Source organism: Vigna radiata, chromosome 9 (genome assembly GCF_000741045.1).
Source record: "Vigna radiata var. radiata cultivar VC1973A chromosome 9, Vradiata_ver6, whole genome shotgun sequence".
NCBI lineage: Eukaryota > Viridiplantae > Streptophyta > Magnoliopsida > Fabales > Fabaceae > Vigna > Vigna radiata.
The window spans coordinates 8934654-8955968 of NC_028359.1; the positions used below are offsets into that span (position 1 = coordinate 8934654).

Sequence of the window (21315 nt, forward strand, 5' to 3'; positions counted from 1 at the left end):
AAAATAAAATTCGAGCATGTTTTCACCATAATGTATTAATATGGCCACTTGTGTGAAATCTAAATTCTAGATATTCATGTGTTATTTAATACAAAATATTATAACTTTTGTATTTAATTTAAATAAAATTACAAGTAGTTTATGATGATATATTTATGGGAATTAATCACTTTGAAAACTTGTTTGTGATTTTAATTGATGATAGTGTATATATTATGAAAATTATTCCATAATTATAAAAACTATATATCAACCTTATAGATAACGAAATTTTGCTATCTTTCATATTTTTATTTTGTTTTTAATTATATTTTTAAATTACAGTAGTAAGCCTTGTAACTATTTATATACATATGTACCAATAAAATAACGTAATAATAATAAATAACTCATTCATTAAAACGAGAAATATACACAACATTAGCTCATTTTTTTACTCTATTATTTCTCTAACATTAGCCAAATTTAAATTTTACATTAAACCTATAATACATATATATTTTACAAAAGTTATATATATATATATATATATATATATATATATATATATATATATATATATATATATATATATATATATATAATTTCAATTCATTAATATAAAATCTCATAACATAATGTAAAAATAAGGTCTACACGTTACGAATTCGTTAACAAACTCATTATAAAATGATAAAAAAATAACCCTCTCTTATTTTTAAACATATTGTCGTGTAAAAATACGAAAGATAAAATATTAGTATTACAAGATAGACATACTATTAATTTAGATTTTCCGTGTTATATTCTTATTTTTATTAGAGTATTTCATACTGTATATTCGTAATTTTCTTATCATTTTTTTTAATCTTTCAATCTAAATTCATATAAAAAAATCTTATTTCAATACATTCAATAAATCTAACTTAATATACAAGTCAAACTAAAAAATAATTTAAACATATTTTTCTTTCTTATAATTCGTTTGCAATGTCTTAAAAACAATAATCAATCTCCAAATTTAAAAATGAACAATATCATTAATTAATCTTAAAAATGTTATCTTCAGATAATTAAAGTTGAAACAATTAATGCTCATTCTACTTAATAATACCTCTGCATACATCATCAGGGATAAATTCTCATAATTTTCTCTTATTTGCAGATTATATCTGGCACTCTTAGTAACATTAATGTCATGTGATTTTCAAGAGAGCTTGTCTCAGGCTTTTTACAAGATTATTCACTGTCATGCAGTATTGTTCGTCCATCTGCAACAAAGCCAAAGAAAATTAACTCAGAAAGTAAAATTATTATCTCTGCATGGACAATAGATATTCTCATACCAATATTTTTCTAAATTTTATGAGAAATTGAAATTCGTTTATAAATGAAACTTTAAGGGTCTTCAAACATTAAAAAATAAATAGATATAGTGAATTTAACTTATGTTAACATTTTTTTATATGTGAAATCTTGCTCTAAAATCTCATTGGGTCTTGTCGTTCAAATAATTTTGTATTATGATGTATCTAGAATAATAGTTATTTGTGAAAAAAAGATAATGGTACAAACCATCAAAGTAATTCCACCGTCAATGGTCCTAACATGAAAATTTTGGTAATAGTTCGAATCATTCATAAATATAACGTCAATGGTCCTAACATGAAATTTTTGGTAATAGTTCGAACCATTCATAAATATAACAGTAAATATTATTAAAACATTTATAGCGTCCACATAAATAAGTAGCAGCTACGAAATGGGAGTTTGATAAAATATAAAAGGTTTAATACATTATTTAGTCCCTAGTTTAGGGCATTGTGTTCAAAGTCGTCCTATCTTTTAAAGAAGTTCACTATTGTGTCATATTTCGTAAAAAACGGTTCAAGTTTAGCACCGTTAAAAACGGTTCAAGTTTAGCACCGTTATTTCGAATGAATGTAAACGTGTATCATAGGATCATTGCTAAAAAAAATAGTAATTTGTATATAGTGTTTTGGAAAATGAAGTTTGTAATCACCTGGGCAATGATTGTGACTTTAAGAGTGGAAGTCCCAAAGGGCAAGACACTGCTGCTAGCAAGAGAAAGATGATGATTTTGGAGCAAAGCCATGATTTTGAGCACAATGTCCTTTTGTTTGTGGCAATGGATTCCAATGAGAACCTCCTTTTCCAACACTCTTGCTTCAACTTGAGGAAGTGGAGGACTTGATCTATCACACTTTCTTTCTTCTTCTCTTTGCGAATATTTCTTTATCAATATTCTTGATTCTGCAGTTCTCTTCCTCTTGTTCTGGTTTTCTAGCTCAATCACTCTCTCTTGAAGTTCTTTCATGTATATCATTGCTTCCCTTAGTATATAGGCCTTGTCTGTCTATAAATTCATCTTTACAAGTTAAGTTATATATGTACTTTAAACATCATTTCTCTTTTCTGTATTATAAGATGCAACAAATTATGTATAACAAAGGAATAATAATACTTTGATAGTATTTTAACATTATCTACGTGTCATTTTGTGATTGGTCTATTTTGGTGTTTATGATTATTATTATTATTGACTGTGGAGTAATTTTAGATCAATCACAAAATAACATAAAATAATACGTAAATAATATTAAAATGTTGTCAAAATATTATGCATAACACATATATATTACATAAAGAATACTTTTTCTTTCCAGGCTCACCCTGTACTAAACCCTAGACAAGACAAAGCATAACTATTTTTATCCTTGATAATTAAAATAATGTTTTTGCTTTAGATTTAGACAATAGTCAGAAGAATCTAAAAGCTACAGAAAATTATAGCATGTAATTAATTGTATTGTTCTGCAGGTATTGTAATGTTTCAAGCTTAGTAGGTTTGGACTATATTATTGATTAAATTTTATATACCTTGATTAATTTTTAAAATATTTCAGTTATATAATTTTAATATCTGAATATGTCAAAGACTAAATTCAAATAATAATGACACACTTTCGACAGCATATAACAATGATAATCAGGAGATTTAATTAATACAACTGGAACTTGAAATAGTAATAAAATACATATTTGAGAAACTTAATTCACAATTAATGATGAAATATGAGAGATTAATTCTTAGAATAAAGGAAGAAAAAGAAAAGTGAAATAACAGTGCAGAAAGCTTTGCTGAAAAAGGTGAAAAAGTGCAGGAAGTTCTGATCCAAAAAGTGCTGTAAAACTAAGGAAAACAGCTTTTGTTTTTCTGCTACACTGCAAACGAAAGCTGTTTCATTACAACTTCTCTTTCTACTATACTATGCAGTCACTTTTATCATTCATAGTTCATTGTCTTTTATCAACACAAAAATGTCATCAATATTCTTTTTAACATATGTTATTATTATAATCTTATGTTTTGGCGCATGAGATGAAAATATTCTCTGTGTACTGCGTATATAGACACATTAAATGTAAGATTGTAGCAGTACTTCTTAAAGGGAATATACATTTCAGTAATAATCAGACAAAGAATCTGCTTTTTCATCAGCTGTCTGATCATTGTCTAATACAACATGTTCAAATCAAGTAACACTACCATAAAATTAATCTAGAAATTTTATTGTTGAAAGCAAATTTTAAGGATATTAATTGAATGTGAATTCAGCACATTGTTTATTAGGAGAGAAGACAACGATTTTATGTATTATGATCATTGTGTCATTTCACCGACATTGAAAACTGTTACACCTAAATTTTTTACATTCATTTGATACTATCTTTTTTTTTTTACTTTTTTTTTTTTGAAAAATTACAAAATTTTATATTTTTTGGATCATTTTATCCTTATATTTTGTACTAAATGAATGTAAAAGTGTGTTATGGTATTATTATTCGTATTTAAAAAGTTAGAAAACTGATAGGCAGTGGATTTTAAGCCTAATTCAACTCTATAAAAGTAGATTGTAAGGTGAGGTTTACACCTATTTATATATTATGAATTCGTCTTATATCTAATCGACCTGATTTTTAACAAAAACTTGTAAAGAAACAAAGAACAAAATTTACGAAGATCATTCATTGAATTGAGTAGAAAAGTAACCTTCTTCAATCCAGGTATGGTGGCAGAAAGTGCTATGAACCTTTCAGTGAGTTCCTGTCTCCTTTTTCTCTCAGCCATGATGTGATCTTGAATCTCAGATGAGCTTCTATACTTCTTGGCACCTTGTTTGGCCTTTGGTGTGCTGAGATGGTCATTCTTTGAGCTCAAAAGTGAAGAACATAGGGCATCCCTAGGGCAACTACCATGATCATTATTAGGTTTATGATGATGGTGGTGATGAGAAGGTTCCATGATTGAGTTTTCAAAGGACAAGATGAAGGTGGATGATGAGGGTGGTGCTGAAGAAGAAGAAGAAGCATTGTTGTTTGCAACATGATGAGAAATGATGGAGCTTGAGCTATTACTCTTGAGCATTTTCCCATGCCTCTCATCAAAGCTTGCATTTTCATAGCTACTTCCCATGGAAAAGACATTGTTACTGTTACTGTTTTTATCATATGAGAACATGGTGGTGGTAGAAGAGTTATGGAATGAGAAATCTAGTGGTTCAAGAAGAATCCCAGTGAGGAAGTTATCATCATTGATGTGAGAATGATCAGTGGAGCTGTCTTCGACCATTTTCTATGACAGAAAAGAAAAAAGTTGAAAACAACAAACAGAAGAGTCAAACATAGAAAAAGTTGAGATTAAGATGTAATGATAATCACATTGATAGAAGAGAAAAAAGTGTTTTTTTATTGGTGGGTGATTACCAAAGAAGAAATCCAACTTTCCCACGAGTCTTCCATTGAAAGGAAAGTGGAAGAACTGAGATCTTTTTGGCCAACCAAATCCAAGCTTTCATTCTTTTAGGTACACAGAAAATTTCATCAATGGAGACAAGAAGACAAGAAGAAAAGAAACGACCACGTTATTCATGCGACGACAGTTTCCACCGTTGGATGAAGTGTGACGATCTGTGGAAAATGTTGTCATGGGGATGCAAACCCCTGTTGCCAAAATCAACATTGTTATGAAAAATGATATTTTAACACCAATTTTTTTACATCATTTTCACATTGCACACGTATCAAAATGTAATGTCAAAATGTGGTTAGATGATTTCAAATTAAAAAAAAAAACTTTGGTTTTTCTCTTTTAAAAATATGTCTTTGCCTCAACTTCTTTAATTTGAAATCGTCTAACTTTTGACAGATGTGCAGTGTCAAAAAATGATGTTAAAATATCATTTTCCTTGTCTTATTTCAAATTAAAGATGTCAATTATTTACATGAAAAATAATTATTTGATATATCTAAATTCTTTTATATTTATTTGATATTGTTTTTATTTACTTTTTACTCTTCTCAATCTTAAGTTGTAATAATTGATTATCAGTAATAAATATAATTTGTTTTTTTTTTAATTTTTAACGATAATCAATTATCATTTTGTTAATTGATTATTAATGGTATTTGTAGCTCTACTGTGAATGTTCTTAACAAATTTTGTGAATGTAGCTTATAAATAAAGTGTTACACTTTCACTTGAAAAAACTAATAGAAAATATCAGTCAGAGAATCTCTAACAATTTTAAGTAGAATGAGGGCATAATAAATGTTAGTTTGAAGTTAATATTAGCAAATTAAAATTTAATGGACAGAAAGAGTGATTAAACTAAGTAAGCACATATTTTTGTTCATTAAAACAAAATTATATATGTTGGTATTTTCCTAAACGATAAATAGAAGACATAACGTGGTTATAAAGTGCTTGGCTGCATTTCTATTTTGAGTGGTTTAGGATTTATTAGGCATATGTTAGCTTTTCGGATCTTTTGTTGCTTTCAATATCAGATATGTGTATGGCTTTTCTACCAAAACTTTTTGGAAAATGATATTTTAACACCATTTTTTTATATCATTTTGACACTGCACACATGTCAAAATGTGGTTGGACAATTTCAAATTAAAAAAAAAAACTTTGGTTTTTCTCTTTCAAATATATCCTTATCTTAACTTTTTTTAATTTGAAATCGTCCAACCACATTTTGACACGTGTGCAGTGTCAAAATGGTGTCAAAAAATGGTGTTAAAATATCATTTTCCAAACTTTTTATTCAATACAACTCACAACTTTTCTAAGAATAGAAAAAACAAATACTTTACATTTTAAAGAAAAAAATCTTATTAATTTTTTTTTGTTAAAATAAATAAAGACTGAAGCACTAATTTGTGTTTAGCAAGTAGTCTAATCTGATTATCAAGATGAAAATTCAAATATTAAAAATGATGTCGATGAAATCATAAATGTTATATATAGGCAACAATACCACAATACCACATTGACAAGATCGAAACCAAATAATGTTTTATTTGGATTAGAAAATAGACACTAAAAGTGTGAAAAAAAAGTGAGAAGTGAAATTATTTTGAAACGAATTATATAAGTAAAATTATAAAAAATGTAAATATTTATGTTATTGTTGATATTTTAATTTATTATTTTTATTACTTATTTTATTATAAGTTGATAGTTTTTTCTTCTTATTATTGTAATAATATTTTAAAATTTATTTAAAACGTTGTTAATTTAGTCTATTTGAAGCAATGAGATAAAGTTAAAAAAACAAATCACCATAATGGGAAAAAAAAGTTTGTTAATGTCTTTTATAATAAAAAGAATAAACATTAAAAATTATACTATAATCTCTTCTATTTTCTACAATTATTCAGTCGCATTGGACAAAGGATTGTGTTGTTGGGTGACAGCTAAGACATAGAGCCCCTAACTTAGTGGTCTCTAAGCAAGAGTAGTAATGTTGAGCAACAGAGAACTTACTAACTTGATTATTATTAAGCATGTCTAGCTTTTGTTGGCCGACGTTAACATATAAAATATTGGGAGCTCTAGTGGTGTCCTCGTTGTGTGTGTACTAAAGCCTTCTGGATGATTTATTATGCAAATTACTCTAGCGTTAGGTGAGGCTTCTAAGTCATTGAGCGAGTGAGAATTTTGGTATTACTCGTTGAGCGAGTGGATGATCTTGATCACTAAGCGAGACTAACAAAATTGTTCTGACATTTTCATGTTCAACGATTTATGTGAGTGTGACATATGTGAGGATTGTTTGGATTACATAAATGTATGGATGATAATATGAATGTTTGGAATATGATGAGATATAGACTATGCAAATGATAGGATTTTCAAGGGAAAACCATTGTGAAATATGTCTCTTAGGGTGTGCATTAAACTAGGGAATCAGATAGGAAGTTACTCTATTGGTCATTCACACTCATATAGAGAAGGATGAATTAGGTGTTGAAAGTGTCAAGGAGGTCTTGGTTGAAAGGTCTTTTTGAAGTTCTAATGACTAGCATTGAATTAACCTTGTGGCTGAAAGGTATCTGTCATAAATGTTAAAAATTCCTTGTAGTTCAAAATTAATGCATTTATGTAGACGATTGAGTCTAGAAGAGTCTCCTTTGATGTGATTTGTGTTTAAGACTATATGATTTTACTTGGATTGTAAATGTTGTTTGTTTAATGACTTTATGAAAAAAAAAAATTTGTACATTTCCTTATTTTTTTTTTTTTGTTATGCTTTCTCGTGTTTGTTTGTTTTTCTTTTTACAATAATCCTCTTTATAGGTATGATAAGATATGATAAGATGAGAAAACAAATTTTAGATTACCTCTAAAAAAGGACAATGATGTAGTTAAGTTATCTTTATACTATTAGTTTTCCTATTTAAATTTCTTTTTGAAAAACTCCGCTTAAGTTTCTTGTGCATAATTTCTTAAAAAGTTATGGACAAATCTTATATTTGTTTTTAGACGTTTTAAAATATAACCAATTTTTATCCTCTTCAACGTGATGTTCTTAAGAAAAACATTTAAATTCAAGAAGTTTTTTATTCAACCAATTCACTCTTCTTTTGATTTTTGAGCCATATTTTATTTTACAAATTTGTTATGTTAAATAAAAACATAAACATTAATAAACAATATAATCAATTATAATTTCCTATCGTTATCAATGATGTTTTTTTTTATATTTATAAAAAATTATATATATATATATATATATATATATTTCTTTCAACTTTTTTTTATATGTTATTTGTTTATCACTTTATTTTTTACTTTTTTTTTCACACTTATCATCCTAAATAGATGAAGTGTAAAAGTAAAAAAAAAAAATGTAGAAATCTAAAACTAAAAAAACAAATTATACATTCTAAAACAAGTGACAATAATCAGTCCAAGAAAATTTTTATGTTTTAATATGTAAATTTAAATGACAGGAAAATTCCCAATCAATATATCACAATTATTGTTTTTGCCATATAAAAAGTCTTATTTTAACACTTTTACTAACTTCCATCACTCAAGTTATTAATAAAAAATGATTGAAAATAAAGTTAAAAATTGTGCTTTCTTTGAATTTTATTTTACTTTATTTTTTTAAAATTATTATATTATCTATAGATTTCATAACTATATTGTAGTTTTTCACTCATTTATTTTTTGTCGCATCCTTCATTCCCGTTTTTCTTGTCTTATTTCTTTTAGGATTCCCCTTTTTCTTATCTTATTTCTTTTAGGAACGACAATACTGTCTAATAACTTTATATAACCATTTAATACTTATTATTTTACTTGTAATTATAAAAGTATACTATTTATCAATCGTTTTAAGATTGAATACATGAGAAATTATTAGCTCGAGACGAAATTAGTCTGTCCATATTTAATCAGAACAACATCACACAATATATTTAATCAAAATAATTTATGAATAATCGTGATAATTCAAAAGATAACAGATCTTTAGACCAATAAATCGAAGTTTATCTAAATAAAAGTCTATAAATAATATTATAAAACATGTTAATTACATTTATTAATTAGTATTTATTGTTTATTGATACGTGTTAAGACTTATTTTGGTGTTAAGACATAATCCTTATCTTAAAGAATAAATATCCATATTAATCTTCAAAAGTGGATTAGTGATAGGCCTATGATTAATAATTTAAATAAGCTTTCAAAAACTTCTATGATTCTAATTTATATAAAACCTTTAATCAAGGAACATAAAAACTAAGACTTACTATCTTCATAGACCAATTTAGGTATTTAATTATGATTATTTTGAAATATGAAAACTAAGATATTTAGAATAAAAGTAAGATTACAATATTTAATTTGTAACCACACCATTGAAATGAAACTCAACTTCTTTCCTGTGCCAACATCTTCCACCTGTGTGCCACCTGAGAAAGATTTCTGGTAGAAGCTCCATCTTCTTTGAGAGCATTAGCAGCAGCTTCTTTCAACTCCTTCATTCTCTTCCTCATTTCCTTTCCTTCTTCTTCTTCTTCCATCAAACACTTTATCACCTCAACAATGGCTGCTCTTTCCACCAACCCATTTTCACTCTCTAATGGCCTCACTCCCACTTTCGCACCTTCACTCATCACAACCGCATTCATTCTCTGCTCAGCAAACAGTGGCCACGTGATGAGTGGCACACCATGCACCACACTCTCCAGCGTTGAATTCCACCCACAGTGAGTCAAAAACCCTCCAACTGAACCATGGCCCAAGATTTCAATCTGGGGTGCCCATGAAGGAACAACCATACCTTGCTCTTTCGTCCTCTCCAAGAACCCACTTGGCAAGAACTCTAATGGGTCTGCATCTTTTTCTCCATCCAGATATCCTGCATTCGCCTCATCGCTTGGCGCTCTCACAACCCACAAGAACTTGTGCTTGCTCAATTCCAAACCATGTGCCAGCTCGTTCGTTTGCTCTTGTGAGAGTGTTCCACCACTCCCAAAACAAACATACAAAACCGAACCGTCTTGTTGCTTGTCCAACCATGTCAGACACTCCAACCCTGTTGTACAACCAGCTGTAGCTGTTGTCCCTGTTTGAACAATCGGTCCAACAGGATACAAAGGAGGGTAACCCCTTTCCTTATCTTTGAATGCTCTGATCGGACCTGTTCCAGTATAAAATTAAAATCTACAATTGACCATTTTCGTATATACAGTGAAAGATTGGAGTTACCGGTCTCCAATTCCAAAAAGCTGTTGATGAAGATTCCATCGAGAAAACGGTAGGATTCGTAGCGTTTAAGAGACATTTTGTAGAACTGACTCTTTCGATCCTGTGCTTGAGCATAGAGATCCCTGCCATGAAAGGGCACACACCCTGGTACTGTGATGGGGTGGGGCAGATCTCTGTACTCGCAGAACGTTTCGTTGTGGAGCGTGGGCAAGTAGAAGTGCGTGCAGAGAGTGGTTGCAGCAGAGGGGAAGTAAACGTAGGACAACATGTTGAACTCTTGAGCAAAATCCAGAGCCCCATATGCGAAGGTGTCAACCACCATGGCCACGTGAGGGTTGTTGGAAGTGATGGCGCTGAGCGTGCGGTGGATGGAGGGCATGGAGAGATTCATGGCGAGCTGGATCTGCAGCACCACGGGAACCCCCTGAGGAAGGTCACGGAGGCTCACCGGTGGAAGAAAAACGGTGGAGATTCTCGGTGGAAGGGTTTGGAGAATGGGTTTTGCAGCAGCTGGGAGAGACCCCAGTATTGGAATGATGCATGTTAGGTGAATGTGAGGGTGAAGGTCCACGAGAAGCTTTGAGAAGTTGATAATGGGGACGAAATGGCTGAACCCTGCGCTGGGAATCACTGCTATGCGTGTTGCTTTCGCCATGCATGCATATGCAGATTGTGAGTGCCCTAGTGTAAGCTTATAGCAAAAATTCAAGATATGCTATGCATTCTTTCCATCATTTTAATGGAATAATCTAATTTAAACAAATAAAGCTAGATGGTGTCGGTTTAAACGATCGATAGTATCACGGTTTTTTTAATATATTATTAATCACAATTTCTTTTAGATGAAAGTCTCACTATGTATATTTAATTGTTTGTGTATGTATCGAGCGGATGGTCCTACATAATAATCAACACTGAATGGATGGATTGGATGATTCTGGAAGGGAAAAACGGTTAAACAGTGGATGCATGCGACTAGACTAACGAGTAAGATCGAACGGCCAATCTACAAGAATTAAGATAAATGATAATTAATGGTAATGAGATGAGTTTGGCCATATTAAGATGTCACTAATCTCAGGTTTATCTCAAAAATTATAAGTATAAGTCAAAAGTAAGAGGTAGATAATCATACTTACAATTTGCTTACTTAAGTATCGGAGAATCTTCGACAGATACCTTACCTCTTCAGACGATGGAGTGAAGACGAAGACTAAACGATCAATTATCAAACGACATCATAGAAAAAATTATGAAAGTATTTAAAATAACTCGACTTCGTATCGAAACAATTTGATTAGAAACAAATGAAAAAGCGAAAGTAAAGGGAAAATTAAAAATAAAAAACAATTAAGAAAATAATACCATAGATCTTATTTATGTTAAAAATATTATTCTTTTAAGAAAAAAAAATGCATTAATCTCACCCATTTCTTTCTCTACAACCAAACACAATGATAAATAAAGTAATAGCTAATTTACAGCTATAGAATTGAGACGTTTCTCATGGTACTGATTAGTTTGTTTCCTTTTGTTTTTGGTGTCACATGGAGAATATAGAAAACCTCATATACGACAATGGTTTTTCCCAAGAACTTTATATAATCATTGTTGATTCCTTTTGTTTTTACATCATGCATGTCCCAAATAACCTGACATATCGAGTCTATCTCATTTGATAGGTCCATTTTTATACGATATCCTATGCTCCTATCATTGCCCTCTTTGCTCACAAAAAATTTTCAACACAATATTACTTGACTAATTCATTCTTACTTTATGGTTGTTTGAGGATTTAATCTATTTGAATTTTGTAAACGTACACTACAAAAAATCATTAAGCAAAAGCTAATTTTAGGACAAAAAATAAATTATAGTATAGTAATTAATTTAGATACTAATTTATATATTAAAAATATTAATATTTAAAATAGTCTTTGTTATAATTTATGAATTAAAATTTAAATTGGTTTATAATATTAATTATTAAGAAATTAATGTTTTAGGCATGACTTTAGTCGAGTATGCACACAATGTGCATCTTTAATCATTCAAATGGTCACCTATTAACTTAAACATCATAATGTCTTTTGCAGGTATCCTCTCATCCAAAACAAAGTTTAGTCGAGCTTTCCAAAAACTCGGTCAATCTCCTTAATAATCTATTTGGTCTGCTACAGGGTTCGACCAGTCTCCTGTCTGTCCTACTCAGTTTATATAATGCTCGGTCGATCTCCTACATGTCTTGCTTGGTCTGTTATAGTGCTCCTCAACCATCTCCAACATCAAATTCAGCCTAAAACCCTTATACACTGAAACATTTTTCCTACTCAATCTGTTATAATATTCGGTCGATCTCATGCATGTCCTATCCAGTTTATTATAGTTCTCTAACTTCGAATTCAGTCTAAAACTCCTATACCTCACATGATGAGAATATAACACAAAATAAAATTTTGAAACCTTGATAGCAATATATATAACAAATCAACTATAAAATGGATCATTATTTACTAACTTGTGAATGGTGATGTGGACGTAATATTAAATATTCTGATTACAAGGAGGATAAATAATAGTTTTGCTTAATATTATTGAAAATAAAAGATAAAATAGGAGTCAACTATGTTATTGTTGTAATTAAAATGAACAGTTTTAAATTGTTACAATAATCCTTTAACGTAGTAAATGAAAAGAGTTTACGCTTACTTTTGTGAATGAAATATGGTTTTTCATTCAATCATAATTTCTTGATGAAGTATCACAAAAATTAGTCAAAACAATTATAACAAACTACAAGATTGATTGAAAAAATATAATGTTAATTATATCATGTCCCGAAATAAAAAACTATTGTTATTTTCATGAAATATCTGTATTATTTTTTCATGAACATAAAATATCTGTATTATTTTTTCATGAACATAAAATATCTGTCATCATATATTGGTCGTTAGGTTATAATAACAAAACATTGAAGGTGAGATATTTAAATTAGTTGTAAAAAATAGAGTTTAATAATTATATCAATAAATAAAAAATACACATAAACTAAACATTTTTTTATCCAAAGTAATAACGTATAGAATTTATTAAAACTCCAATTTATGTCTATGTCTATGCATTCATTTTTTGTTTGTTCTCACACTCCAATGTTATAAAACAGAAGCATACAAAGCAGATGGGCACAAATTAAATACATAATCAAACACAAATTAAAATATAATGTCATAGCAACTTCATTTTATTGCAAATCTAAGAAATGTTCTTTCTTCACCTTTTCCACCTTCACCTATACAGCAAAGCCCATATGCAGCAAGCAGGTCATGTGTTGCAGCAATTAAATTAACCTCAGTTAAGAATGCAGAAAAAAATAATAGAAGTTTCCAATTAAAAAAAAGAAAAGAAAATTAACAATTTTTTTGACAACTATTTTACAACAATCTATGTGATAGCTTGTGATTTATATGATTTCAAAAATATAAACTAACAAAATAGCGACACAATTAATTATAAAAAAATTATTAAAAAAAGTTGTTACTATCATGCTCCTTACAGAAAATCAATCACTAAAACAACCTAATCACTTGAAAGTACAATTATTCCAAAAATAAGATAGCTAACTTGAGTTTTGATGGGTGTGGTTGGACTAAGATGTTGAAATTGTTAGAATTTTAAGCATAAATTTAAGTTTTACATTGGATAAAAATTAAAAAATAAAACAATGCTAAGATCCATTAACATAATATATTGTATTAAGAATTTTTTTTGTGATTGGGCTAATATCTTTTAGATGTTGTATTTATAATTAACAATAGCAGATATTACATTTGAGAAATTCTACTTTTTGAGAGCAGAAAGGCCACCCTGCAAGTATAAGAACACATGCTTTCACCACAATAACATTCTATATTGAAATATCGAGGAAACTAAAGATGCTATAAGTAAACAAGTTACACACTAAGCCTTAATTAGTCTTTGAATAGCTTTAAAACGAATCATAGAACTGTTTCAGAGTGAAATGCCACTCAAGATTGACCCATACACATTCAGTGAAAAGTAATATCATAATTTATATAACTGATAATCATGAAGGATAAGCTATGCTTGAAAAGGCCTTCCCAATTCAAAAAGATTCCAGCAAAATGAATACAGGTCAAAGATATGAAACAGTAATATGAAACAGTAAGGAAGAAAACAAGATAGCTCGAGAATGAAGTTCCAATTAAAATACAATTATTTTGGTTCCTTTCTTTTTTTTCAAGCTTAGCAGAAAAAGAAGAGTTTCAGTGGGTTCTTACACTAAAAAACATAGGAAAGTAAAATCAGGAAAAAAAAAGGAAGCCAAAAACAACTAATCAAATAGATAGAGCGCATCAAGTTTCTGTATTTCTATGAGAAATATGAGCCAAAAATATGCACAAGCAAACAGAACAAGTAATGAGGATATGACTTTTTCAAGTATAATACAACAGGAAATTAGTTTATCAAGTTGATGGCAGAATGACGTTCATTCAAGAAGGAGTAATTAATACTATTCCAGATGCTCATTATTAAGCTAGTGACAGATAACTATTAGGTAAGTTGTAATTATCTCATGCGTTTTTCAGGAAGGAGAATGACATATAGTTCCTGAACTTCTTTGATGAACAGGAAAGTATTTTTTTATTAATATGCGCTATAACATCATAGAATCCAAAACTACTGAAATGGTATTTGCTTACAGAATCTCCACGTTGATCAATAATTTTCTTCACTTGTGAGATACAGTCAGAGAGTGCCTTCACTTCATCGATAACCCAGTGACTACAGTGCTTACTAGGACTAAGGCCATCAACAATAGACAATCTCCCACTTAACCAGAAAAATCGAGCCCAAAGGGAATAACAGTGGCAGTATCCACTGTCTCTCTCTTGAACAAAAAGTACTAGCCGTCAAAGAGAGAATAACAGTTACAGTAGTTCAGACATTTTGTCGAATAGGTTCTAGGCAAATAACAAAATGCTAAGGGGTGAATAACTAACAACTAATTAAAGACTATGTTATCTAACTTATGCAATTCTGCCCTTACCGTCTGCTCCTTGAGCTCTACTTCATAATGTTCTTGTTTCAAACCTTGCTATTGCTACTCCCGATAATATTGCTATTGCTATTGATAGTTTAATTTTCTCTGATTTAAGAGGTAAAACGAATATTTTAAAGTTACATTACTTTTTTATATTTAATGAAAGTAAAATGTCTTGACATAAAGATTATAATAGTTTTCCATGCCTCTCAAATCCTAATTTTATTTCAAAGTTCTTTCAAATGTTTTTCTTATATTTTTCCTTAATAAATTATAATGATGATTATTGTATTTTCTTTTAAGACTTTCATTATTTTTTTCGTGACTCTAGCTACGTCTTATTACAATCTTAATATTCAAGTATGCACGTATATGTTTTAATATTTTTTTATCACAACAAAGTGTTATGTTATTATATATATAATGAGATACTTTAGGTTCTAACATCTAATTAATAAGTTAATTTTAATACTGAATATAATTAATGTTAGATTTACTCAAAAGAAGAAAATTTAACTTGAGATACAGTACCAATAACATTTGAACTTAAGTATTTAAAATATTAAGTCAACTATTTATCTAAAACTTTAACCCTGGATTAATGAGTTTTTATTTTTTTTATAAGCTATTTTATTTTTAATCTTGTGAGACTTAGGAATTCTAACATAACCAGGCATAAATCTTTTTATTTACTCATTTTAACATCTATTCTTCATAATGATAATATTTTCTATAATTTTGGACAAAGAAAAAGAAAAAGAAAAACAATCTTTTGCAGCATGCATACAGTTTCATCTGTTCATATAAATACAAAAACACATCACTAAATGCATTCTTTTCACATAGTATAATTGCTAAATCAACATCATAAAGTGGATATTCTGTCTCTAGAGCCATGCACTCTTAAACAAGTGTATACCCTTTTTTACCTTTGAAACTGTATTTTCCATCAAAGTAATTTGCACCATCATAAGGAAAGTTCAATTTACTGGATAGGATAACGAACTTAGACAACATTTTTATGATAACATTTGAACATTATTTACGTGTCATTTTGTGATTAGTTCAAAATTATTTCACAATCAGTAATAATAATCATCATAAATACCACCATAGACCAATCACAGAATAACACGTAGATGATGTTCAAATGTTATAAAAAAATGTTGTCTAAGTATCATTATCCGGTTGGATATATACAACTCTAAAGAGTTTATTATGAATCTCATTTTGAGCATGTAAGTTGTTAACCTTAACACAAGTGTGGTGTGATCTTTAGAAGCAAAACCCTTCTCATGTAGCTTCTCTGAGTAATTTGTGAGGTTGTAGGCTTTTTGTAGCATCCAAAAAATTCTGTATAACATTATAAGATTCAAGTTTGCCATTGTTTCATCATAGTCTTGCTTGCTAAATGGATGATCCCAATGTTTCCTTAGCATTTTAGCACTAACAGCAGCATCTGCTTGTTGAGTCTATACAAGATTAATTGCAAAAGCATATAGGTTTATCTTGAATAACATGGTTAACTTTTATGATTAGGAATAATCAATGCAAATTATTTTACTTTAAATTTCATAATTTTGGTATGTCTTAGACAGCTAGAAACAGTATAAATCAGGACACAGCAAAACTGTAAAATTTGTCCCTACATAAACTGCAATCTGCAGAATCACTTGCAACCAAATTCAATTATATTGTGACCATCACTGGTCCCCTATTGTACCATCAAACACATTAGTAAGCAAATCCAGTAAAATGTTCATATATTGAAGACAAGATGAACTCAAATCAACAGTATAATGAAACTCCACAGGAGCATGCTACAATAGTAGATTATTATTAGAGCAAATAACCATGAGGATGATGGCATTCAACATCAGAATTTGACATGTAATATCCATTGCTGCCATAGCACATAATGATTAGCACTTATTAGAAAGCAGAATCAGGAAAAGCAAAAGCAAAGATCCCTGCAAAAGCAATGGATAAAACTTGTTTTCCTAAACCAAACTTTCCCATTTTTGTACCAAATCAGAAAGGGTCTTTGTAGAGGATCCATCTTCTTTTAGTGCATTATTAGCAGCTTCTTTTAATTCNTCCATTCTTTTGTGCATTTTCCCACCTTCTTCCCCTTCCATCAAACACTTTATCACCTTCACAATTTCCTCCCTTTCCACCAACCCATTTTCACTCACTCTTGGCCTCACTCCAACTTTCAGACCCTCACTCAACACAACTGCATTCATTCTCTGCTCTGCAAACAGTGGCCATGTGATGAGTGGCACACCATGCACCACACTCTCAAGGATTGAATTCCAACCACAGTGAGTCAAAAACCCTCCAATTGAACTGTGAGCAAGGACTTGAATCTGGGGTGCCCATGAAGGAACAACCATACCTTGCTCTTTGGTTCTCTCCAAAAACCCATCTGGTAAAAAATGCAAAGGATCAACACTTCTTTGTGCTCTGAGATATGCATCAAAGGCTAAACTACTCGGTTCTCTCACAACCCACAAGAACTTGTGATTACTCAATTCCAAACCATAAGCCAGCTCATTTACTTGTTCTTGTGTGAGTGTTCCACCACTCCCAAAAGAAACATACAAAACCGAACCATCTTCTTGTTTGTCCAACCATGTGAGACACTCCAACCCTTTAGCATCATCACCAGTTTGAACAATTGGTCCAACAGGAAACACCTCAGGGTACCCTCTTCCCTCCTCTTTCAATGCTCTTATAGGACCTTTTTCCATTTCAAAGAAGCTATTGATGAAAATCCCATCAACAAAACAGAACCGCTGAGCGCGCTGAAGGAAGAGTTTGTAAACCTGACTTGATCTGTCTTGAGCTTGGTTATTGAGATCCCTGCCATGAATTGGTACACAGCCTGGTATCTTAACAGGCTCAGGCAAGTCTCTGTACTCACAAGAAGTCTCCTTGTCCAATTTCAGCGCATACAAGTACCAAGACAGTGTTGTTGCAGCTGAAGGGAAGTAAATATAGGACAACAGGTTGAACTCCTCAGCAAAATCTAATGCTTCAAAGGCAAAAGAATCAGCCACCAAGGCCACAAAGGGGGTCTTTGAAGTTATGCTCTTCAAGGCCTGATGTATGGAAGGAAGTGAGAGAGTCACCGTGAACTGAATTTGAGTTTCTATGGCAACCCCTTCTGGTAGGTCCTCTGGTTTGACTGGTTCAAGAAGAATGGATTTGATGTTTGGTGGAAGAGTTTCAAGAACGGATTTTGAGGCACTTGAAGGAGACCCAAATGAGGGAATTAGACATGTGACATGAAAGTTTGGATGAAGCTGAAGAAGCCTCTTTGAAAATTGAAGAATTGGAACCAAGTGGCTGAAGCCAGGACCTGGAACTACTGCTATGTTAACCCTTTTCTCCATAGGATGATATCTGTCACCAACTGCACAACTTTTAACAGATACAACTTTGAGGAATTGAACCCTTTCTTTTGGCTTTATATTCGATCGTTTGCAGAAGAAAGATTCGAATAAATCACTGAAATTATGGGTACAAGAACAAAAAAATATTCAAAGAAAATGCTGTATGCATATGCTATATAGACTATAAAAAGAAAGAAGCAAGCTTTTCTTATTCTTGACAAAGTAACTAGGTAAGAGAAATGTTGTTTGATATTGACTATCTATATGTTTATTCTGTTTTAAATTTTTTAAATTTCTAAATCCGTCTCCATTTATGATATCTTGTAAATTTCTAAAATATTTAATTTATTATTTATACTTATATATAGATATAAATTATTTTATTGATTATATTAATTTTTATTTTTTATAATTATTTTTATAAATTTATTAACATTTTATTTTAATAAAAATTGGAATAATTAATATTTTCTATTTTATAATAATAAAATAAAGAATGATAAACTCGTGTTTTTTCACTAGTATAATATATAAGAAAATTTAATTAATTTTGTAATTTAAGTTTAATATGCATGTTTAATTATTAATTGATAATCTTATTTGATTTACATAATTATTTTTTATTTGATATTGAAGAAAAAGTATACATCTTTCTAATCTCTTAATACTTGACAATATGTTTTTTTTCTACAATAAAAAGAAGAATGAATTTTACCTACAGATGAGATAAGATAATGAAATCTTTGTCATTCATATAAATTACAAATTAATTGGATGGAATAATGACTTAATATTTTAATTATTTATAAAGAAAATGTTAATAATATTTTTAAAAAATATATATATTTATTTGTTATTTATATAATTTTAAATCACATAAATAAATAAATATACAATAAATGTCAACTAATAATAAAGTGGTCACCAAGTTATCAAGCACATGCTTATAGTTTGAAAACTAAGGATAGTGCATTGTAACTAATTGAAAATGGTGAACTGTATTAAAGAATGGCAACCACTTTATTTAAAGACTAATAGAGAGTATTCAATTTTATAAAACCAACAAATTTTAATGTGATAAACTTTTAAATATATTAGAAATTGATTTTTAAGATTGTACATATTTATAGATATTTGATATATTTAAATTATTATATTATTATATTATTAAGATAAAATTTATAGCTAGAAAATTATATTACTAGAATAAAATTTAAAATTAAAAGAACACGTGTTTATTTGATGAAAAATTTGATCTACTAATAGGAATGATAAGAAAATGGTACCAGACAGAGCACGTGCTTAGAAGTTTCAAAACGATGGATAATGCTACTGTTATTAGGAGTTATAACGTAACTTTTGATATATTTTAATTTTTTAGATAAATGTAACTCATTTTTTTATTTAGTCTTCCCACATAAAAACTTATTATTAATTTTTTTTTATGTTTGTAAAATTGAGGTTATAATGTATTTTTAGTACTGTATAACAGTCGAATTAAAAATACGTTATATATAAAGAAAACTAAATTAAAAATGTGTTCAACGGAACAAAAAATCAAATTAAGAATGTGATAGAAACCAAACTAAGGTTAAATTCCTTCAAAGATCCCTATTTCTGTACGATTTTCCCAGTTTCATCCCCATTTTATTTTGTTTTCCAATTTGATCCTTAATAGTGTATAATTGACTCAATTGAACCATCACCATTAAATCAACTTAATCCCAACAAGTTTTTCTCATCTGTGAGGGTGACGTGGCTAGACATTAAAACTTGGTTTGCATAGAGCGTCTTGAGTGATTTTTTGAGGTGAACCATTGTACGTGGCTGTTTCTTAAAAGAAGATTTTTAAAATTGGGGTTCATTTTAGAAGTTTTTATAAATTTGGGCATTAGGATTCGTTTTTTCAGAATATTGCAATTGAAGGTTGGTGAAGAGAGAAGTGTGTCGCAAAACAATTGAAGGTTGCTGAAGAGAGAAGTGTGTCGCAAAACAATTGAAGGTTGCTGAAGAGAGAAGTGTGTCGCATTTAGGGTTCGCAAGACGCATCGAACCATGTTTATGCAGCATTCGTCTTCATCTTGTAGTTGCAATGAGTGTCGAAAGCAAATTCGCTGTGTGAGCTCTCGTGGAGATGGTGGGTGGAGCAGGAAGGAGGCGTCACTGAGTTGCCATTGTGGAGAGAAGTGTGTGCTGAGGACTGTAAAAACCACTAAGAATCGAGGGAGACAATTCTGGGGTTGCCTTAGGTATAAGGTTGGATCTGAAACTGTTGGATGCAACTACTTCAGATGGTCAGCTGATTGCGGTCATGACGAAAGTGTTAGCTGTGAGGTGTTGGAAGCAAATGATCAGAGGTTGGTGAAGAGTTTTGAAAATGAAAGTGATAACAAGATAGTTGGACGAAAGGTGGAGGAAAAGTTTGTAGCTGTGCAGAAAGCCGTGATGGGTGTTGAAAGGTGGACAAAAATTTTGGTCCATGTTGTCAGTGTTTTATGTGTAATGAACATCATTGTAATTGCAATGTTCTTGGGAAGGGTATGATAATCTCTGTTTATGTGTAGTTGCAGTTGTTTAATGTAATGAAGTTGTAATTTTCTTTTCTATTAGTTGCAGTTGTTTAATGAAGTTAAGATGTTCAAGGGTTAATGAAATGATCGTTTGCAGTGAAATTTATTTTCATTTGTACTTGTTGATCAAGGCGTGTTTAGATTCCAAAAAGGTTGACCCTTCTATTGAGATCGTTATAATGTTGTTGTCTTGCGGGATTAGCCCTA

General features: G+C 30.1%; 3 protein-coding genes across 3 annotated transcripts; all 3 read right to left on the bottom strand.

Annotated features, from left to right (window-relative positions):
- Positions 1-998: 998 nt before the first annotated feature.
- LOC106773267 (transcription factor bHLH18) lies at positions 999-4985 on the bottom strand. Its single transcript, XM_014659974.2, has 4 exons — positions 4768-4985; positions 4055-4636; positions 2003-2356; positions 999-1250 (listed from the first exon to the last, which is right to left on the bottom strand). Exons 1-4 carry the CDS (start codon positions 4801-4803, stop codon positions 1176-1178), a joined length of 1047 nt encoding a protein of 348 aa, XP_014515460.2. The 5' UTR covers positions 4804-4985; the 3' UTR covers positions 999-1175.
- Positions 4986-9122: 4137 nt separating this feature from the next.
- On the bottom strand, positions 9123-10900 carry LOC106773537 (hydroquinone glucosyltransferase). The gene is made up of 2 exons (XM_014660223.2): positions 10076-10900; positions 9123-10007 (listed from the first exon to the last, which is right to left on the bottom strand). The coding sequence occupies exons 1-2, from the start codon at positions 10728-10730 to the stop codon at positions 9235-9237; spliced, it is 1428 nt and encodes a 475-aa protein (XP_014515709.1). The 5' UTR covers positions 10731-10900; the 3' UTR covers positions 9123-9234.
- Positions 10901-16878: 5978 nt separating this feature from the next.
- On the bottom strand, positions 16879-18698 carry LOC106772886 (hydroquinone glucosyltransferase-like). Its single transcript, XM_014659508.2, has one exon. The coding sequence runs from the start codon at positions 18536-18538 to the stop codon at positions 17141-17143; it is 1398 nt and encodes a 465-aa protein (XP_014514994.1). The 5' UTR covers positions 18539-18698; the 3' UTR covers positions 16879-17140.
- Positions 18699-21315: the final 2617 nt, after the last annotated feature.